Source organism: Pelodiscus sinensis, chromosome 8, assembly GCF_052426305.1.
Source record: "Pelodiscus sinensis isolate ZL-2025 chromosome 8, ASM5242630v1, whole genome shotgun sequence".
Lineage (NCBI taxonomy): Eukaryota > Metazoa > Chordata > Testudines > Trionychidae > Pelodiscus > Pelodiscus sinensis.
The window spans coordinates 29,762,121-29,779,089 of NC_143059.1; the positions used below are offsets into that span (position 1 = coordinate 29,762,121).

General features: G+C 46.6%; 1 protein-coding gene across 3 annotated transcripts in view; it reads right to left on the reverse strand.

Annotated features, from left to right (window-relative positions):
- Positions 1-1,605: 1,605 nt before the first annotated feature.
- Positions 1,606-16,969, reverse strand: part of UNC5B (unc-5 netrin receptor B) — a 167,318-nt gene continuing 151,954 nt past the window's right edge. For all 3 annotated transcript variants that reach the window (XM_006121488.5, XM_006121490.5, XM_006121487.5), the window contains 4 exons: positions 15,326-15,475; positions 10,215-10,379; positions 8,247-8,425; positions 1,606-6,189 (listed from right to left, as the gene is read on the reverse strand). In XM_006121488.5, coding sequence (XP_006121550.1) covers positions 6,024-6,189; positions 8,247-8,425; positions 10,215-10,379; positions 15,326-15,475 — 660 coding nt within the window. In that variant the 3' untranslated portion in view covers positions 1,606-6,023. The remainder of the gene's footprint in view (positions 6,190-8,246; positions 8,426-10,214; positions 10,380-15,325; positions 15,476-16,969) is intronic.

The following is a 16,969-nucleotide window of genomic DNA, read 5'->3' on the forward strand; positions in this document are numbered from 1 at the left end:
TGGAGATGGATGGCACGAGACAAATGGCTTGGTCATTGTCTTCGGTCCATCCCCTCCAGGGTACCTAGTGTTGGCCGCTGTTGACAGACAGGCTACTGGGCTAGATGGACCTTTGGTCTTACCCATTATGGCCATTCTAATATCAGGGCTCAGGGTCGGGGGTCTCAGTGGACCACCTTGATTTTCATGCCAACCTGCTCCTGGGTGGCCAGGCTGGCAGCTATCCTGCCCTAGACAGCCACTTTCCTGTGCCTAGTGCGGAGGTCGTGGATGAGGTCCACGATCTCTGCACTAGACCAGGCGGGCGCCCGTCTCTTGTGGACCTGGGCAGGCTCCCGGGAGCCGCCAGCCTGGTCCCAGGAAGAGGCGGAGGGCTGGGTGGCAGCAGGTGGCTAGCTTGAGCCGTGCCAGGTGCAGGGTCTGCTGGCTGGGTGCTGGCAGGCTTGCAACTGGCACGGGCATCGTAGCCAGCCCGTGCCCCTTTAAGGGCTCTGGGGCCGGGAGGAGGGCAGAAGAGTTTCCCTGGTGGGGCCCAGAGTGGCCACCAGGGAAAGCTGGGAAGGGCTAGCCTCCCACTAGTTCGAATTAAGTGGCTACACAGCCCTTAATTCGAACTAGTTAATTCAAACTAGGCGTTAGTCCTCGTAGAATGAGGTTTACCTAGTTCGAATTAAGCGCTCTGCTAGTTCGAATTAAGTTCGAACTAGCGGTTTGCATGTGTAGCGCCTATCAAAGTTAATTCAAACTAATGTCTGTTAGTTCGAATTAACTTTGTAGTGTAGACATACCCTTGCATAGTAGTGGGCTAGGAAGGGCCTCTAGACACAACAGAAAGCAAGTGCTGTGCAGTGAAACCAAGATTCAATGTTCCTAGAAATAAAACCTGCTACAGCCAAATCCACCTGGAATTGAAATAGGAATAAAGCAGCAAAACACATTTTTAATTAGACTAGGAAATATAATTTATTGCATAAAAATTACTTTGTTACAATAGGAATGCTAAACTTTATTTACAGTTCTTAGTTTACAGAATAAACAGATGTGTGTTTGGAGGATGCTGCCAGACTCATCCCATGACATATAAATATGCAAATAGAATACAGAGCAAGAGAATGGACACTCTCAAAAAGAGAAACAGCAGCTGGTTTTTTTCACTCAAACTATGAAATGCCTGTCCAGTATCACAAAACTGCTGCCCCGCTTTGTGTGATCATAGTGTAGTGCATCTCCAAGAGATAGAGATACATACACATATGACCAAGGGAGAAGGCTTGGGACACTCTGACACAGTGATCTGAGCACCACATACACTATAATCCCATGGTCCAAGAGAGAGAGCCAGAGAGGGGGACAGAACACATGCACACTGATCGGAGAGAAGTACCTTCCTTCCCTCCTCCTACCCCTTACATACACACAGCTCCCTTAATCTGAAAGACTAAGAAAAGCATACAGAGTGATCGAGAGAGAGAAAAGCATGTACTCAGACATTCTGGGTCTATAGCCAGAGAAGAGGGGACACAAACACACATTGATTTTTTAATCTCACCCACACACTGATTTGAGAGTGAGACTGACACACCATGATCCTTTAATGAGAGAAAGGGGGAGAGAGAGATAGGTTGACAATCTACACCTGTGTTCCAAGAGAAGCACAGTGAGGATACATTTCATGGACACCATTGACTTTCTAAGAAAAGACGCAATGGCTGGTTATTTATGGTAGCTTTTAAAATATTTATTTGTTTAGTGCTTTATCGCTTCCTACATTACTTCCTGTATTTGCTTGTTCAGATTACAGGCAAGATTTCAACAAATCAGATTATGAAATGGAGTCAAACAGACTGGAAAAACTCATTCCCTGTATTACAGCCATATTTGACTTCCACCAAAATCAATGGAAGTCACTGACTAAGAGGAACTGGAGCAGGCCCTTAGTTTCTAGCTGAGTCTATGCAACATATTGAAAACTAATGTACTAACACAATGAAATGTCAGATAAGATCGGGGCTCTCCTCCCAACGCCTTCCCCAGTATTGTGAAATGGAATTGTGGTGGAGAAAAGTCATATTTGTCAAACTTCCTGAATACCATGCAGCCACACTGTTTGTCCATGGAAGTCTTTAAAAACAAACAAGCAAACAAAAACCAGCTACACAAAAAAAAAAATTCAGTTATGTTGGAGTATCTGATCTAGCCAAGTAGTCAGTTTTGAGCCTTCGATTATTTTAAAGATACAAATCCACAACTTTGGATACTTATCCAGATCTGTATATTACCTACAGATATATACAGTTATTTCAGGCTTTAAGAGTTTTGAAGTTAAAAAGGGGAAAGTGAAATTTAATATAAATAGTAATGAATGCACATTTTGTATTTGAAATAAAATTGTTTGTGAATTACACCCATGATATGAAATTCACAACGCAAGTGCACAGCTAAAAGAAAATAGCCACAGCATTGGCAAAAAGTCTTTATAAAATGACTTTTGAAGAACACTGATTGTGATTTACACCATAAAAATGGTCTCTGTATACATAAAAAACAAAATTCAAAATCCAGAATTGCTTCTATCTGACTAATCAGGCAAGAAGGTACAGCCTCTTCTACACATAAGCCAGGCTCCAAGCTCTGAGATAGTCCTTTTCAATTAAGTTTCAGGACTGGGGTTGATTCGTTCTGCCACTGTATGGTACCTCTGTACAATCAATCCATCCATTTCCAATGTGATTAAACAGAACGAGCATTGCCTGTGTTCTCTGTCCGTGGGTCCTTTCTGCTACCAATTTAGAAACATTAGAGATGGAAACAGGCTTGTAAGTACCTGTGTGCTAAAGAATTATGCAACTGGAGGTTCAGACCCTGAGGAAATACTAACCTATCCTTTAGAGGCAATGTCTTCTTATATTATGTGCTTGGCTCCCTGAGTTTGTGTTTACTTTTTCTTTAGCTATATCACCATACCACAGAGGGCAGACTGGAGGGAGTATGGGGTAATGAATGATGGGAAGCTTATTGTATGCTGTAAAGTTTTAAATTATTGGCCACAAAGATCTTGTGGTAAGAGGTTTTGGGGTTTAAGAGCAAATGTGCCATCATCACAATATGACTCTCTGTTGCTGTTTGTGTCATGATGTGTTTATCTTGGAGGACAAACTTTTAAGAGGCAGCAACCAGAGTAAAATATTTCCACTTGTGGCTATTCAAAATACCCTTCAAAATATTTTCCCTTCATTAAAATACCACATCCTGGAGTGAAACTTACATTGTATTCATGGATACCCCTTAATTAAAATCAGCTTTGTTATGTAGCCAACTTTCATTTAAACACCACACTTTTAATGCAGAAAAGAAAGGAACTGCTAAGATCAAAGTGGGAGAAGCACTGAGCTCCATGATGCTATCCTTCCCTGACAAATGAGTTTACCCAGACAGATCAGTGAGGGATTATTTCCCACTATACATATTCTAGTATTTGTCCGGCGTAGTTTAAAACGGTTCGTTAAGTTCCAGTATGCCACAGTGATAGCCACAGAAAGCACCCTGACCTAATTGCACATGCAGTTGTGTTGCATTGATAATTTTTGCTGTCACAGGGTGCTGCAAATGTTTAATCTGCAGTGTTCTCTTATCTTCTCCCCCCACCCAACTCCACAATTCCATTCAACATCAGTGCCTGCAAGTTCTCTCTTTCCCAATGAGTTTGTGTCTCAGATTATCTTTTTCTGCAGCTACAACGGCTGCATTTTTCAATTTTATTCTAATTTTGCTATCTTCAAACAGAGTTTCTAATCTCACCAAGTTCCCTTTGTATTAGTTCTCTTTCTTCACTGGTATTTGCAACACATTCCAGTTTAGTATCACTTGTGAATTTCATTAACGTGCTGGTTATTCTTTTTTACAGTTCACTGCCCACTGTAGGACCATGCCAAACAACTCTGCTACTTGATGTACTACTGTTTATGGTCTCTTGGCCAGTGTTCAGAACAAGAATATTTATCAAAGTAAGATTCTGTGAAACATTCTATCAAAAGATGGATTTGATTATGAGGACTTTAAAATAACATAGTCTTCAAATTAATCTCTACATCCCAGGCCACTGAACCTTGCTTTGTAAAATAGACCCTTTGTACTCAACAGCTGGCCTCCCATTAGGAATCATGACACACTCAGCATTTCTGAAAATCTGCCCACTCGCTTCAAGTGCCGAAATAAAAGATTTAGGTGCCTAACTTTAGACTCCCATTTTCTAGAGTCTTGGTTTATGGGTGGCGGTATGCAGCTGTGTGTTAGTGCTTGACTGTATCCATGAAAGTTTGTATTTATGTTGTTGAGATGAAATTTATCCTTTTCGTTCCCAAAAGTCCTAAAAGAATTTCCTCTAAAAATACAGATCTTAAATACTTTGGGCTCCAAAATCTGACCCATCCCAGAATTGTAATAATCTGATGGAGGGTGTCCCATAAATCATAAATAGTTTTCAATTAAATTCTCCACTGTGCCTAAGCATTAACCTTCCCTCCTAAACAATCCACATAAATAGGTTACCACCAGCCCTCTTCTGTAGCCTCTTGTCCTCCCCTTGCAGGCTGTACACTCAGCTAACTAACAAAAGAAACTCCCAGAGCTATACTGATTGCATAGGAACCAGGAAAGGGCCCATTACAAGTAGCGCTCATCTTGTCCAATTTCCTTCAGTCTAGTCTTAAAACTTCACATTTGAGGGTGTCTCCTGCTCCTTCTGGGACAAACTTCCACACTCCAACAATGAATACATTTTTTCCTGATTTGCAGCTGAAAGATTCCTTTGTTCATTATCATTCCATTGAAATGATGACACTGGTGCACACAAAAAGAAACTAATTCTATGAAGCCACACTCTTCTCTCTGATTCAAACAGACGCAAGATGGGTATGGGAGTGGATAATCCCTGTAAAGTGTAGGGCCAGAGGCTGGGGGGAGGCTGTTTGAGGTTTCAGCTTCTTTATCGGTCCTGGAAATAATTCTGAGGACTTTAGTTGTAGTTTGAAGAAAACCACGAAATGAGCAACAATGTCCCTTTAACCTTGTTTCCAGAAATGGGTTTGTTCTTCTGTGAGCTGGTTGCTTGAGTGGCCTCCTGTGCATTGTGCTGCAGCCATAAAGGAGAATTTGCAAATAAGATGTTACAGTGAGGGCTCAGCTTGCCCTTTCTATGCCACGTGGGTCTCTAGGCACTTAACCAATCTGACTTCAGCAAGGGTCCAAATACAGAAACAAGTTGTTCTTAACTTTTTGTGTGTGTTCATTATTAAGTCTCTCTCTCTCTCTCTCTCTCTCACTCATTCTCACACAAAGTGGATCAATGTTCTTGCTCACACACAAAAGACTTAATGTTTATGGTTGTTTTTTTTAAAAAGGACTCATCCAAAGATCTGGATAATAAATTATTTGCGTTTCCTAAGAAACTGTGTTTTTTTCCTTTTTTCCCCTTAATAAGCTGTCTGAAGCATTTGACAGAAGAAAGCAGTTTGTCTAGATTGTACTTAAGTCTTTTAAGCATAAATGCTATTAAAGAAGAACAAAGGGAGAGTGGGGGAGGCAGCCCCAATAAATGAAATAAAAATAAACCTCAACCCAGACTCTAGAAGCCCTAATTCCTGCATGCTGTGGCAGAAGCAGCTGCCCACTTTCACCAATGGCTGTCATCACGGTCACCAAAGATGCATTGCTCTCGCGCCGCACTCTGGAGGATGGCCAGGCGGAGGAGGGAGCCTGTTTAACACTTGGATTGCTTGTAAACGGTGTAGTCGGATCTCTAAGGCGGATGGTGACTTGTTGAGGAAGGAGTGGGAGAAGGAGTCTACCTCTTACTGTTAGCTACAGATCAGCAACCCACCAGACAAAGCAGAAACTGCCCTTGTCCCCACCACCTTTCCCTTCAGGAAAGGCCGTTCCCTATCTTCCTCCTTCTCCTCCTCCTCCCTTCCCCCTCCACACTCGGTCCTCCTCATCCATTTCCTACTGGCTACTTGAAAGTAACATCAGCAGTCTCCCTCTGTTGCCATGACAACCAGCATCTCACTCTTGCCCATCTCTTCCAAGGCACTAGCCAGGGTATTGAGATCACCATCATCCTGGTGCTGGGCTTCCCATAAGTCCAGGATCACTCCTGTTGGGCTGGCTTTGGTGGCAAAGTAATTCAGATACCTGTGAAGGAGGAGAGAGAATGTGAGCAGGTTTCTAACGTTACACATCTACTTGCTAGGAGGGTATCCCTGCTGGTATGGTCCAAGAGCAGCAGAAGAAAATGTTGGGAAAGGAGGCCAGGGTATTAGACTCTGGAGCAAATGTGGGTAATTCTTTCTGATATGCACTGAGATGGAAATGCCGGAATTAAAATGCAGGGCCCCTCAGGGCATCATCTGCATTTATTATACAGCACTGATGCAGAAAACATTAATGGAAAAGCAAGACAAGGAATTTTATTTTATTAACATTACAAATGCTCTCTCCACCCCTGACCCAAAGTGAGATCCTAAACCAGCACAGCCTAAGAGTTCAAGAGCAGTCAAGGTCTCTGGTGTGAAGCACTTGCTTTGCCCAAACATGGCAGAAGGCTTGGAATGTTCCGCCAGCCCATCCTTCAGGGCTCTAGAGCCAATCAAAGGGAGAGGGGGAGCACCATTAAAACCCAACAAGCAACAGCAACTTCCCACCCTCCAGGTCTAAAGACACAGAGGCCAAGCACAACCAACACAGGGTTAGGACTCGAGCTCCTGCACGGGCTCTCTCAAGCACCGAATCACTGTGCACCATTACTGAACTTGTTTCACCCTCTCTGTGCCTCATCTCTCCGTCTGCAGAGCAGACACACTAGCACAGCCCTACCTCAGCCTGGATTGTGAGGCTAAAGTAGTTCCTGACTGCACATCCTAGTGCTACACAGTGTTCTTTCTGAGTCACCGGGGCTTCATTTTTGTGTCTCCTTTCCAGTCCCGCTGACAAGGGTGTCCTGTATGTTAAAAGGAGCCATTGTTGCCCCAGGGCCCAATGATTCAAAGGGGCCCAGGGCTCCAGCCACTGCCACAGTAGCAGAGGCAGCAGCCAGAGTCCTGAGCCTTTTAAATCACTGCCAGAGTTCCACACCACATGCTCTGGCCAGCACAAAGGGCTGCCTGGGGGCTGGTGTGGTGTACTCCAGACAGTGCTGAGGCCTGGCTACCCTCAGCTCTGTTCCTTCTGGGAGCACAGAGCATCTGCCCTCCCCAACCCCACCCCCACCCCCAACTTGCCTAGAGGCCAGTGGAAGCTGCAGGCTCCCCCTGCTTCTTCACACCCTATTCCTTCCCTCTCCCTAGCCCACTAGCATTGATACTTGCTGGCTTCACGTCATCAGCTGGATTCCCAAATTGCTGTGCTTAGTTTCTGTGTTGTTGGTCACAGACACCCCCCTCAAGGCTTCACAGTGCAGGATAAACCTCTAAAATCCAGGACTCTCCACATCCATGGTGTCGGGCGGTGAGCAGACAGGCCAGCGCGGTGGAGAGCACAGCTTCGCTCAGGACTGGCAGGGTGGGAGATGCTGCCTTGGTTAAGGCTGGTGGTGAGGAGTGCAGCCCCCCTTGGGGCTGGAATCAGTGGGGCCACTGGCCAGAAGTGGAGCCCTGGCTGGGCCTAGCACAGCGGGGAAATGCAGTTCCAGCTGTGGCTGGTGTATTGAGGGGGGCACAGCCTCAGCCAGGGCTGGCAGCGGAGAGCAGCCCCAATCGGGGCTGAAGTCAGCAGGGCCAGCAGTGGGCACTCAGCCTGGGTTGGTGCTTTGGGGGGTGGTGCCCCAACCTGGGCTGGAGGCAGCGGCAGGGAGTGCAGCCCCAGCCAGGAACAGAGCCTACAGCTGTACAGGGAGCCTTGACCTCCACTCTGGTCCCAAGGGTGCTGGACCAGAGAGCTGTCACCTGTATGTGCAAATTGAACACTTCCCAAAGCTGGCCCTGTGAGTCAGTAATTGTTCCTTGTGGCTTAATGATACTGTAAGAGCATCTTCTGGAGACTAGGGCAAATCTGTTCTTTCAGGCTATTTCTGATAGACGTGCTCCAGCCCCACAGCGAGACAGTGAGGGGCTGGAGAGCCAGCATGGCTCTACAATGCTGGGGGGAGCCCCAAACCTCGGGGACTGTATCAAGGCAAGCTCGGGGCTGCATCTGGTCCCCGAGCCTTAAGTTCCCCACCCCGATCTAGAGCCATTCACTGAACTGAAACCCACCGATCCATAGAAAGTTTCTGAGCAAGAAGTCTCCAGTCATTTCCTCTTGAATTGGGAGCATCAAGACTGTTGCAAATTTTCTGCCGGATGGATAGCGGGATCTTGAAGGCATAGGGTCCCAGCTGGGTTGTCACAGAACTGCCATGGTGCAAGCAGAAGGCATCAAAGGAGCTGGCATTCTGGAGGGGAAAAAAGGATTTCAATGGAGAATTCTTTCCTTATCAGCTTGCACTGGTGTGTCCCCATGTTACTTTATCCTGCCTACAATTCGGGGTCTGTGCATTCCTGTCCAAGAGCAGGGATGCCTTTTTCTTTATGTGGAATTTCAGCAGTGCTTTCACAAACAATCCAGCAGCAAAGATAACTCTGGATCACAGAGAAATTCAGACAGATGAAAAAAAAAAGACAACATTGATCAGGACAGGGAGAGAGAGATATAAGATGGTAACATTCACTAAAATGCATTAGGCACAGATGTCTAAGAACAGAAACAAAAGAGAGAGGTGGATAACATGCCACAAAGAATAACAGTGAAGCAGCTAGTTCTTAGTGACACTGAGCTCTTCCCCCAAGGGTCCCTCCAGTGAACCCAGTCGGAAGCAACCTTCAAATATCAGTGCATGTGGCTAAACAATTTGGAGCAGAGCCAGTAGCATTCAAGCACATTTTCAGGGAGGCATAAATATTAAAGCCCTGAAATTCCCAGCGACTCTTCCAAGTGCAGTGGTTCCAAAAGCCAGCTCTCAGCCTCTTCATTTACTTCCTTCTCATTGGTTAGCACACACTTTCACCTGGCTTTGAGTGGGGAAAGTGCCAACTAGCATTTTAGTGCCATCCCCAAAACAGCCTCTGGAAAACAACATTCATACACAGCAGAGGTGGGGTGGGATTATTTAGGGAGCTGCAGCTGAGTGTCCTAGGGGTTGCTCATGTATCAAAAATCAGCATCTCATCAATATTTTCAAAATCAGGATTCTGAATCGCTCTGGTAACAAAATGTTATCACAACCTAACTCTTTGCTTTTCCTGCCAGACTCTGCTGGTATCTCAGCAACAGTTGTAACTGGACGACCATTCAATTTAATGGTTCTTTTTTTTCTGTCATCCTTTCCCCTCCCCTGAAGTGAATGCAGTGCTGGTGAAAGGTGGCAGGGAGACAGACCTAGACACTGAAGGTTCACTATTTATCAGGTAATGGCAGGGAGAGCAAGTGCCAGTTTCCCTGCACTGCCTTGCCATTCCACAAGTAGCCTGGGAGCAGAAGAGGATAGTTCATTTACAAGCCTTGATCTCGGAGTGCGAGACAAATCTCTGATTGAACCACAGACCTAAGAAACACGGGGGCATGGTCAACACAGGTATTATCTTGGCATCCATAGATATAAAACATTGAGGGGGGGTACTACACTAGATTATTAATTATACAGGTTAAGAGAGAGAAGCTCAAATCCCTAAATCCAGGAATTCACTGAGGACATCCGAAGACCATTTCTAGTCTTCACTGTTACTAGAGCGGATGGGGGACCTCCTCTTTAGTAATTAGCAGAGTGGACGCATCCACAGAGGGCTGTAGCTGAGCCTTGTTGATCCCTAGGCTAGTATCTATGGCGACAGCTGCAACACGGCAATGGACATTTAAAGAAACAGGCTGGTGTTATTCTTTTATTTAACAAGAGTGGCAAAAGGGAACCCTACCCCTGAGGCAACAGCATCAGCTTTCTTTGAGCTAACTGAGAGTCTGATTCTGATCTCACTTGTACCACACGTATCAGGTCTCACTCCACTGACGTCAACAGAATTACTCTGGTGTAAAACTCAGACCAGAATCAGGGCCTGGGGGTGCAGGTCATTACCCTCAGAAGAGACATTATCAGACCAACCTTAAATACCCTGGTCCTTCCTCTGCCCTCCCAACTATAACTATCAGTGGGCACGGCTCCCTGCTCTCTCCCTCTTCTCTTTGCTCACCTCTCCGAGTGTCGTGTGCAGCTGGAATATCTGCCCTTCCCCTTCTACCTGCCGGACGCAGATCTTGCAGGTGAGCTCTGTGGAAGCCAGGCTGTATCTCTCCAGGGAGAAGGTGCAGTGCAGAGCCCTCTGGCTGCCACTCCAGATGTGGTAAAAGGGGATTTCCTGTAGTAGATTAGTTCAGTACAATGTGATGCAAATCTCAACAACCCTTTGTAAATGGAGGAAGGGCTTCCTGACAAAAGCCCATGAGGCTTTTCATATTTGAAATTATTTAAGGAGCAATTTTTAAAATACCTCACAAATAAGGCTTTAAGTGCCTGATAATTAATTGTACAAGAGCCACAATAATATGGGTGGTGGGTGAAGGTAGAGCTGGGGGAGGCAGGTCCTGCCCCAGCTCTGCTCCTTCTGCTCAGCTGCCCTCTCCTCTCCTACCCCCAGCACCACAGGGAGGTGGGGTGGCACACAGCCCCAGCTTCACTGTCCCTGGAGCATGGGGACGGGGGGTGCTCAGAGGCAGTAATGCTCCACTCCCAGTATGCCTAGAATAGGCGTTCTGGAGGTGGAGTATGGGTGGGGCCAGGCCGGGGGTTTGGAAAGGCAATGCCTTCCCCCACCTATTATGCCAGCTGCCCCTGCATTATAAAGCCCACACAATCGAGTAAATAACACACAGATTTGCATTTAAGACATATTCTAGGTTTCCCAGCTTCTGCTTCCCGCTGGCAGGACATGGTGATCATTCTGTGTTGACAGCTGGCAGGGCAGGACAGGGAAAGCTGATAGACAGTGACCCAGCTGCCCTACTTGACTCAAACACAGTAAGGCTGTGTCCAGACTCCATGCCTCCGTCGACGGAGGCATGTAGATTAGCCAGATCGGAAGAGGGAAATGAAGCCGCGATTAAAATAATCGCGGCTTCATTTAAATTTAAATGGCTGCCCCGATCTGCCGATCAGCTGTTTGTCGGCAGATCGGGAGAGTCTGGACGCGATGCCCCGACAAAGAAGCCTTTCTTCATCGACACAGGTAAGCCTCGTGAAACCAGGTTTACCTGTGTCGATGAAGAAAGGCTTCTTTGTCGGGGCATCGCGTCCAGACTCTCCCGATCTGCCGACAAACAGCTGATCGGCAGATCGGGGCAGCCATTTAAATTTAAATGAAGCCGCGATTATTTTAATCGCGGCTTCATTTCCCTCTTCCGATCTGGCTAATCTACATGCCTCCGTCGACGGAGGCATGGAGTCTGGACACAGCCTAAGTGAAAATTCTACTGCTGCCTTTTCCTTCATTCAGGGCAGTGGTTCTCACCCAGAGGAATGTGTATGCACATGGGGGGTGTATGCAGGGATCTTCTAGGCATGACTCAACTCATCTAGATATATACCTAGTTTTACAACAGGCTATATGAAAAGCAATAGCAAAGTCAGTACATTTTCATTCAATGATTTGTTTATACTGCTCTTTATAGTATACACTGAAATGCAAGTACAAAATTTATAATCTAAGGGTACATCTACACTACAGCACTAATTCGAACTAACTTAATTCGAATTAGTTAATTCGAACTAAGCTAATTCGAACTAGTGCATCTAGACCTAAAAACTAGTTCGAATTAGCATTTTGCTAATTCGAACTAGAATGTCCACATTGAGTGGACCCTGAACCAAGGTTAAGGATGGCCGGAAGCAGTGCCAGCAGGGCATCAGATTAGGACTTAGAGCGTGGAGCTGCTGTCTCAGGCTAGCCAAGGGCTGTGCTTAAAGGGACCCGACCCCCACCCCGGAGAGACAGTTCTCAGGGGTGCCCCGCTTGCAAAGCAGTGCTGGCTTGGAGTGCCCTGAGTGCCCACATTCGGCACATCACAGCACTCGGCCATCAGACCGGCTGCACTTGCCGCAGGCTGCCATCTGGGAGAGGGGCACTCGGGGGGCTGCAGGAGAGCTTCCACCCTGAGGATCCCGCAGAGCCACCCCAGTCCTCCCCACTGGGGGCTCGTGCCCCATTCCTCCCTCACCTCCTTCCACTTACCCCTCCCTAGCTCCCCTTCCTGATGTACAAAATAAAGGACACGTGTGTTCAAAAACAGAAACACTCTTTATTGAACAAAACTCGGGGAGACTGGGAAAAGGAGGTGGGAGAGGAGAAGAGAGAGGGTGGGACAGGGGAGGGCAACTAAAATGATCAGGGGTTTGGAACTGGTCCCATATGAAGAGAGGCTAAAGAGACTGGGACTTTTCAGCTTAGAAAAGAGGCGACGGAGGGGGGATATGATAGAGGTCCATAAAAGAATGAGTGGTGTGGAGAGGGTGCATAAAGCAAAGTTCTTCATTAGTTCCCATAACAGAAGGACTAGAGGACACCAAATTAAATGAATAGGTAGCAGGCTTCAAACTAACAACAGAAAGTTCTTCTTCACAAAGCAAATAGTCAACCTGTGGAACTCCTTGCTGCAGGAGGCTGTGAAGGCTAGAACTAGGACAGAGTTTAAAGAGAAGTGAGATAAAGTCATGGAGGTTGTGTCCATGGAGTGGTATTAGCCAGGGGGTAGAAATGGTGTCTCTGGCCTCTGTTTGTGGAAGGATGGAGATGGATGGCACGAGACAAATGGCTTGGTCATTGTCTTCGGTCCATCCCTTCCAAGGTACCTAGTGTTGGCCACTGTCGGCAGACAGGGTATTGGACTAGATGGACCTTTGGTCTGACCCAGTACAGCCGTTCTAAGCTCAGGGCTCAGGGTCTGGGGTCTCAGTGGACCACCTTGATTTTCATGCAAACCTGCTCCTGGGTGGCCAGGCTGGCAGCTATCCTGCCCTAGATGGCCACTTTCCTGTGCCTAGTGTGGAGGTCGTGGATGAGGTCCACGATGTCCGCACTAGACCAGGCGGGCGCCCGCCTCTTGTGGACCCAGGCAGGCTCCTGAGAACCGCCAGCCTGGTCCCGGGAAGAGGCAGAGGGCTGGGTGGCAGTGGGTGGCTGGCTCGAGCCGTGCCAGGTGCAGGGTCTGCTGGCTGGGTGCTGGCAGACTTGCACCTGGCACGGGCACTGTAGCCAGCCCGTGCCCCTTTAAGGGCTCCGGGGCCGGGAGGGGGGCAGAAGAGTTTCCCTGGTGGTGCCCAGAGTGGCCACCAGGGAAAGCTGGAGAGGGCTAGCCTCCCACTAGTTCGAATTAAGTGGCTACACAGCCCTTAATTCGAACTAGGCGTTAGTCCTCGTGGAATGAGGTTTACCTAGTTCGAAATAAGCACTCCGCTAGTTCGAATTAAGTTTGAACTAGCGGTTCGCGTGTGTAGCGCCTATCAAAGTTAATTCAAACTAATGGCTGTTAGTTCGAATTAACTTTGTAGTGTAGACATACCCTAATTGATTTATTTTATAATTATATAGTAATTGCTATGCTATATGGTAACTTTCAGTGTCATTTTTGTACTTGTATGACTGACTTTGGAAGCAAGTATTTTCTAAGTGATGTGAAATGAGGGGGTACACAAGACAAATCCGACTTCTGAAAGGGTTACAGTAGTCTGGAAAAGTTGAGCGCCACAGCCTGAGAGCACAGAGTGATATGTCACTCTCTTAGCAGATAATCACAGGTAGATGGGTAAGCCCTAAATCTTGATTAGATTAAAAAAAAGAGAGAGAGAGAAAGGAAGGTCCTGGATCTCAATAGTATGAACAGTGCTTACTTTAGGGGTGTAAGCAGCTACTCAACTATCAGACAAGCAAAAGCTTATCAGAGAATCGACACACTAGTTGATTAATCACTTCTGTCCCTTGCTGCTTCTATTAGAAAGAGGCAGGAAGGGGTGGGGGGAGGAGAAGAAGAGGTTCTTGGGGGAGCTGGCTTAAAAGTGAGGTGCAGCAGTGGCATTCTACCTTTGAAATATACAAGAGTATATTTCTGGGGCTGGGGCTCTTGTACATTTCAAAGCGGCAGAGACACATGGAGCTTGGGGCCAGCGGGGGACTGGTCCCTGGCAGCATTTCAATCTTTGAAACATTTCAAAGGCAGAACGCCGCATGGCACATCCACTTTGGAAATGTAGCAACAGCCCAGTGGGCTCTTGCTACATTTCAAAGCAGAAGCACCCTTATTGACTAATCGAATAGTCGATGGAAATTCCATTGACTATTTGATTAGTTGATTAATCTAATTTTAACATCCCTAGCTTACTTATAATCAAAGGCATGAGCACATACAGGAGCCCCAACAGACTTGCTGGGCCTCCTGGCAAGGTTAGCGGAGGGGCTCCATGCCCCTGAAAAGGCAGGACCGCAGGCAGGAGTGCACTGTATTGGTTCCCCCCTCCCTTCTGGCAGCCCTCAGAGCTGCCCGGAGTGCATTGCGTGGCTGTCCAGCAGTGTTTCAAAAGGCCTGGAGCTCCAGCCACTGGTGCTTCTGTGGTAGCAGAGCCAAGAGCTCTGGGACCCTTCTGAATTGCTGGGCCCCAGGACAACTGCCACCTCCCGCCCCCTCAGGGCCTGATCACATCTCTCTTTCTGATCATTTATCGCATAAACTAGACTCACTTCAACCCCTGAATTGCTGCTGGCATTCGAATATTAATATGATATTACAAAGTGTGTGTGTGTGTCACATAGGCTCCTATGTGAATGGGTGTTCTTTGCGCACCCTTGGAACCTCACTGGTCCCGAACCTGGGAGTTTGCTGCACCAGGGGAGGTCAATGCTGGGCTGTCTGCGGCTGGCCTCCGGCCTCTCCCCTGAAACCACTGGCCCCCACTCCTAAGCTCCCCTTCTGGTGAGGTTTCTGGCCACTGACCCCTGTGCCACCAGCTCAACTGGGGTCCCAGCCCTGGCAGGCTACTAGCCCTTCTGCCATCAGACTCCCAATTGCTGGGGCTCTCTGGTCCAGGAACATCTGTGGTCCTACTGGACCAAGGACATTGCTGTATCAGAGAGTCCTAGTTAAGAGAGGTTCAACCTATAATTTTCCATAGCTGTTGTTATTACCTTTGGGGGGCACTTTCGGATCACTTTGCCCCATCCTGCCCTCTCCCCCCATTCTTTGCAGTAGTAGCTTAAATTCCAGTGCACTGCTACACATGAAAATTCCAAATGACTCCTGTTACCACTTGGCCACCCACCTGGTATTTAGCCAGCAGCTTGCTCTTCCACAGCGAGTGGGGGATATCATGGATGGAGAGGCGTAGGTTGTGATAACTGTCCTTAAAGAGTAGTGGCTTGGGTTCCTCTATCAGATAGCCACCCAGAGTCTTTTCCAGTTCCAGCGCTTCCTATGGGCAGACAGAGGATAAGAAGCCATGACATCAAAGGTCACATCAAAGTGGAGCACCTGAGCTTTTAATGCAGCACTATGTCAATGAAGGGTCCACTCTGTTCAATGAACTCTGCTCACAAAACATTTCACAAAAAGCCAAAAAACAACAACAAAAGTTCAAGTTCTTTCAAGTTCAGGCTAGTTGAAGATATTGCGCAATGTATAGTGGTTGGTGCTGCAATGCAAGCCACCCAATCAGAGAGGAAATGACAAGAATGATACCAAATTTAACTCCAGTAATTAGCAAAACACAAGGAACTGCATATCTACGGTATGGCATGGCTCTTAAGAATTACAACAATGCCTTTGCTGCACTTCCCCATGGCCTTCTTCAGGTTCAGCTACTTCCCCGATAAAGGGCTCATCATTTGAAATTTCCTCTAATTCTACAGCATAGACTCTAGCTAAGCTAGACCCCAATGAACAAAATGTTTCTAAAAATAAATTCTTTGCTGGTGAAATGTGCCACGTTGACAGTCCAGGAGAATAAGTTCTCCCGTTTATCCAAAGAATTACAACAGCTCAAGCTTCCCAAATCTGTATGAGCAATATAACTGAACCCCTAACTCAAAGGATCACTGCTCAGAGGGAGGTGGGAATTCACTTTCCTCACTCATTCCATTCTTGGCCTCTCCGCTAAGGAGCCATAATAGTGCATTGTGTGATGCTGACACCTGTTCAACAGAAACTGGACTGAGTCCACCAACTCATTTTATAGAGGCCATTTTATAGAGACTTTCAGTCACCACCATTCTGATTTGGATTTGAGTAACCTAAATATGGAAGACTGTGACTCCTCATAAGTCACCTCATGGATATTTTAGAATCTGAGAACAGAATGCTGTTGAGTGTAATATAAAATGAATATGATTCTACAACACAGTGAAGGCAGAAACACTGTTCTGGACATTGGAACCTGCCTTATTTTTCAGATAATCTGAAGGTCTGTATTTCATTAATATGTACAGGTGGGGCATTATAATAAGTGTGTGCGCCCATCTGTGTTAATACCACTGTTGCTTCAGTAACAAATCACGATAGTTATTTTCAGTTCAAGGAAACTTGCTGGCTCCTAGCATATTCTTTTATCATACGGTCCCCACGCACCTACAACGATGATTTATAAAAACTAAGTTTAATACTATGATCAATTATTATACCACAAACAGACAAGGAATTCTTGGGTAGGAATAAGAAAATGTGTCTAAGCCAGGGATGATAGGAGCTATGGTGAACTGAGTATTAAACTCGTATCTCACATTAGGGTTGATTAGTACAAGAAGGAAAGAAAAATCTTCCTTCAGTCTCAACAACAAAAGTCCTTGTGCAATCTCTGCAGAAAGAAAGCACACAATATCGGCTATGAGACATCCTCCTCTTCCCCTCGATATTCCCTCCAAGGACCATGGAAAATGTTATGGCTGATCTCTGGGGAACACAGTAAACATGC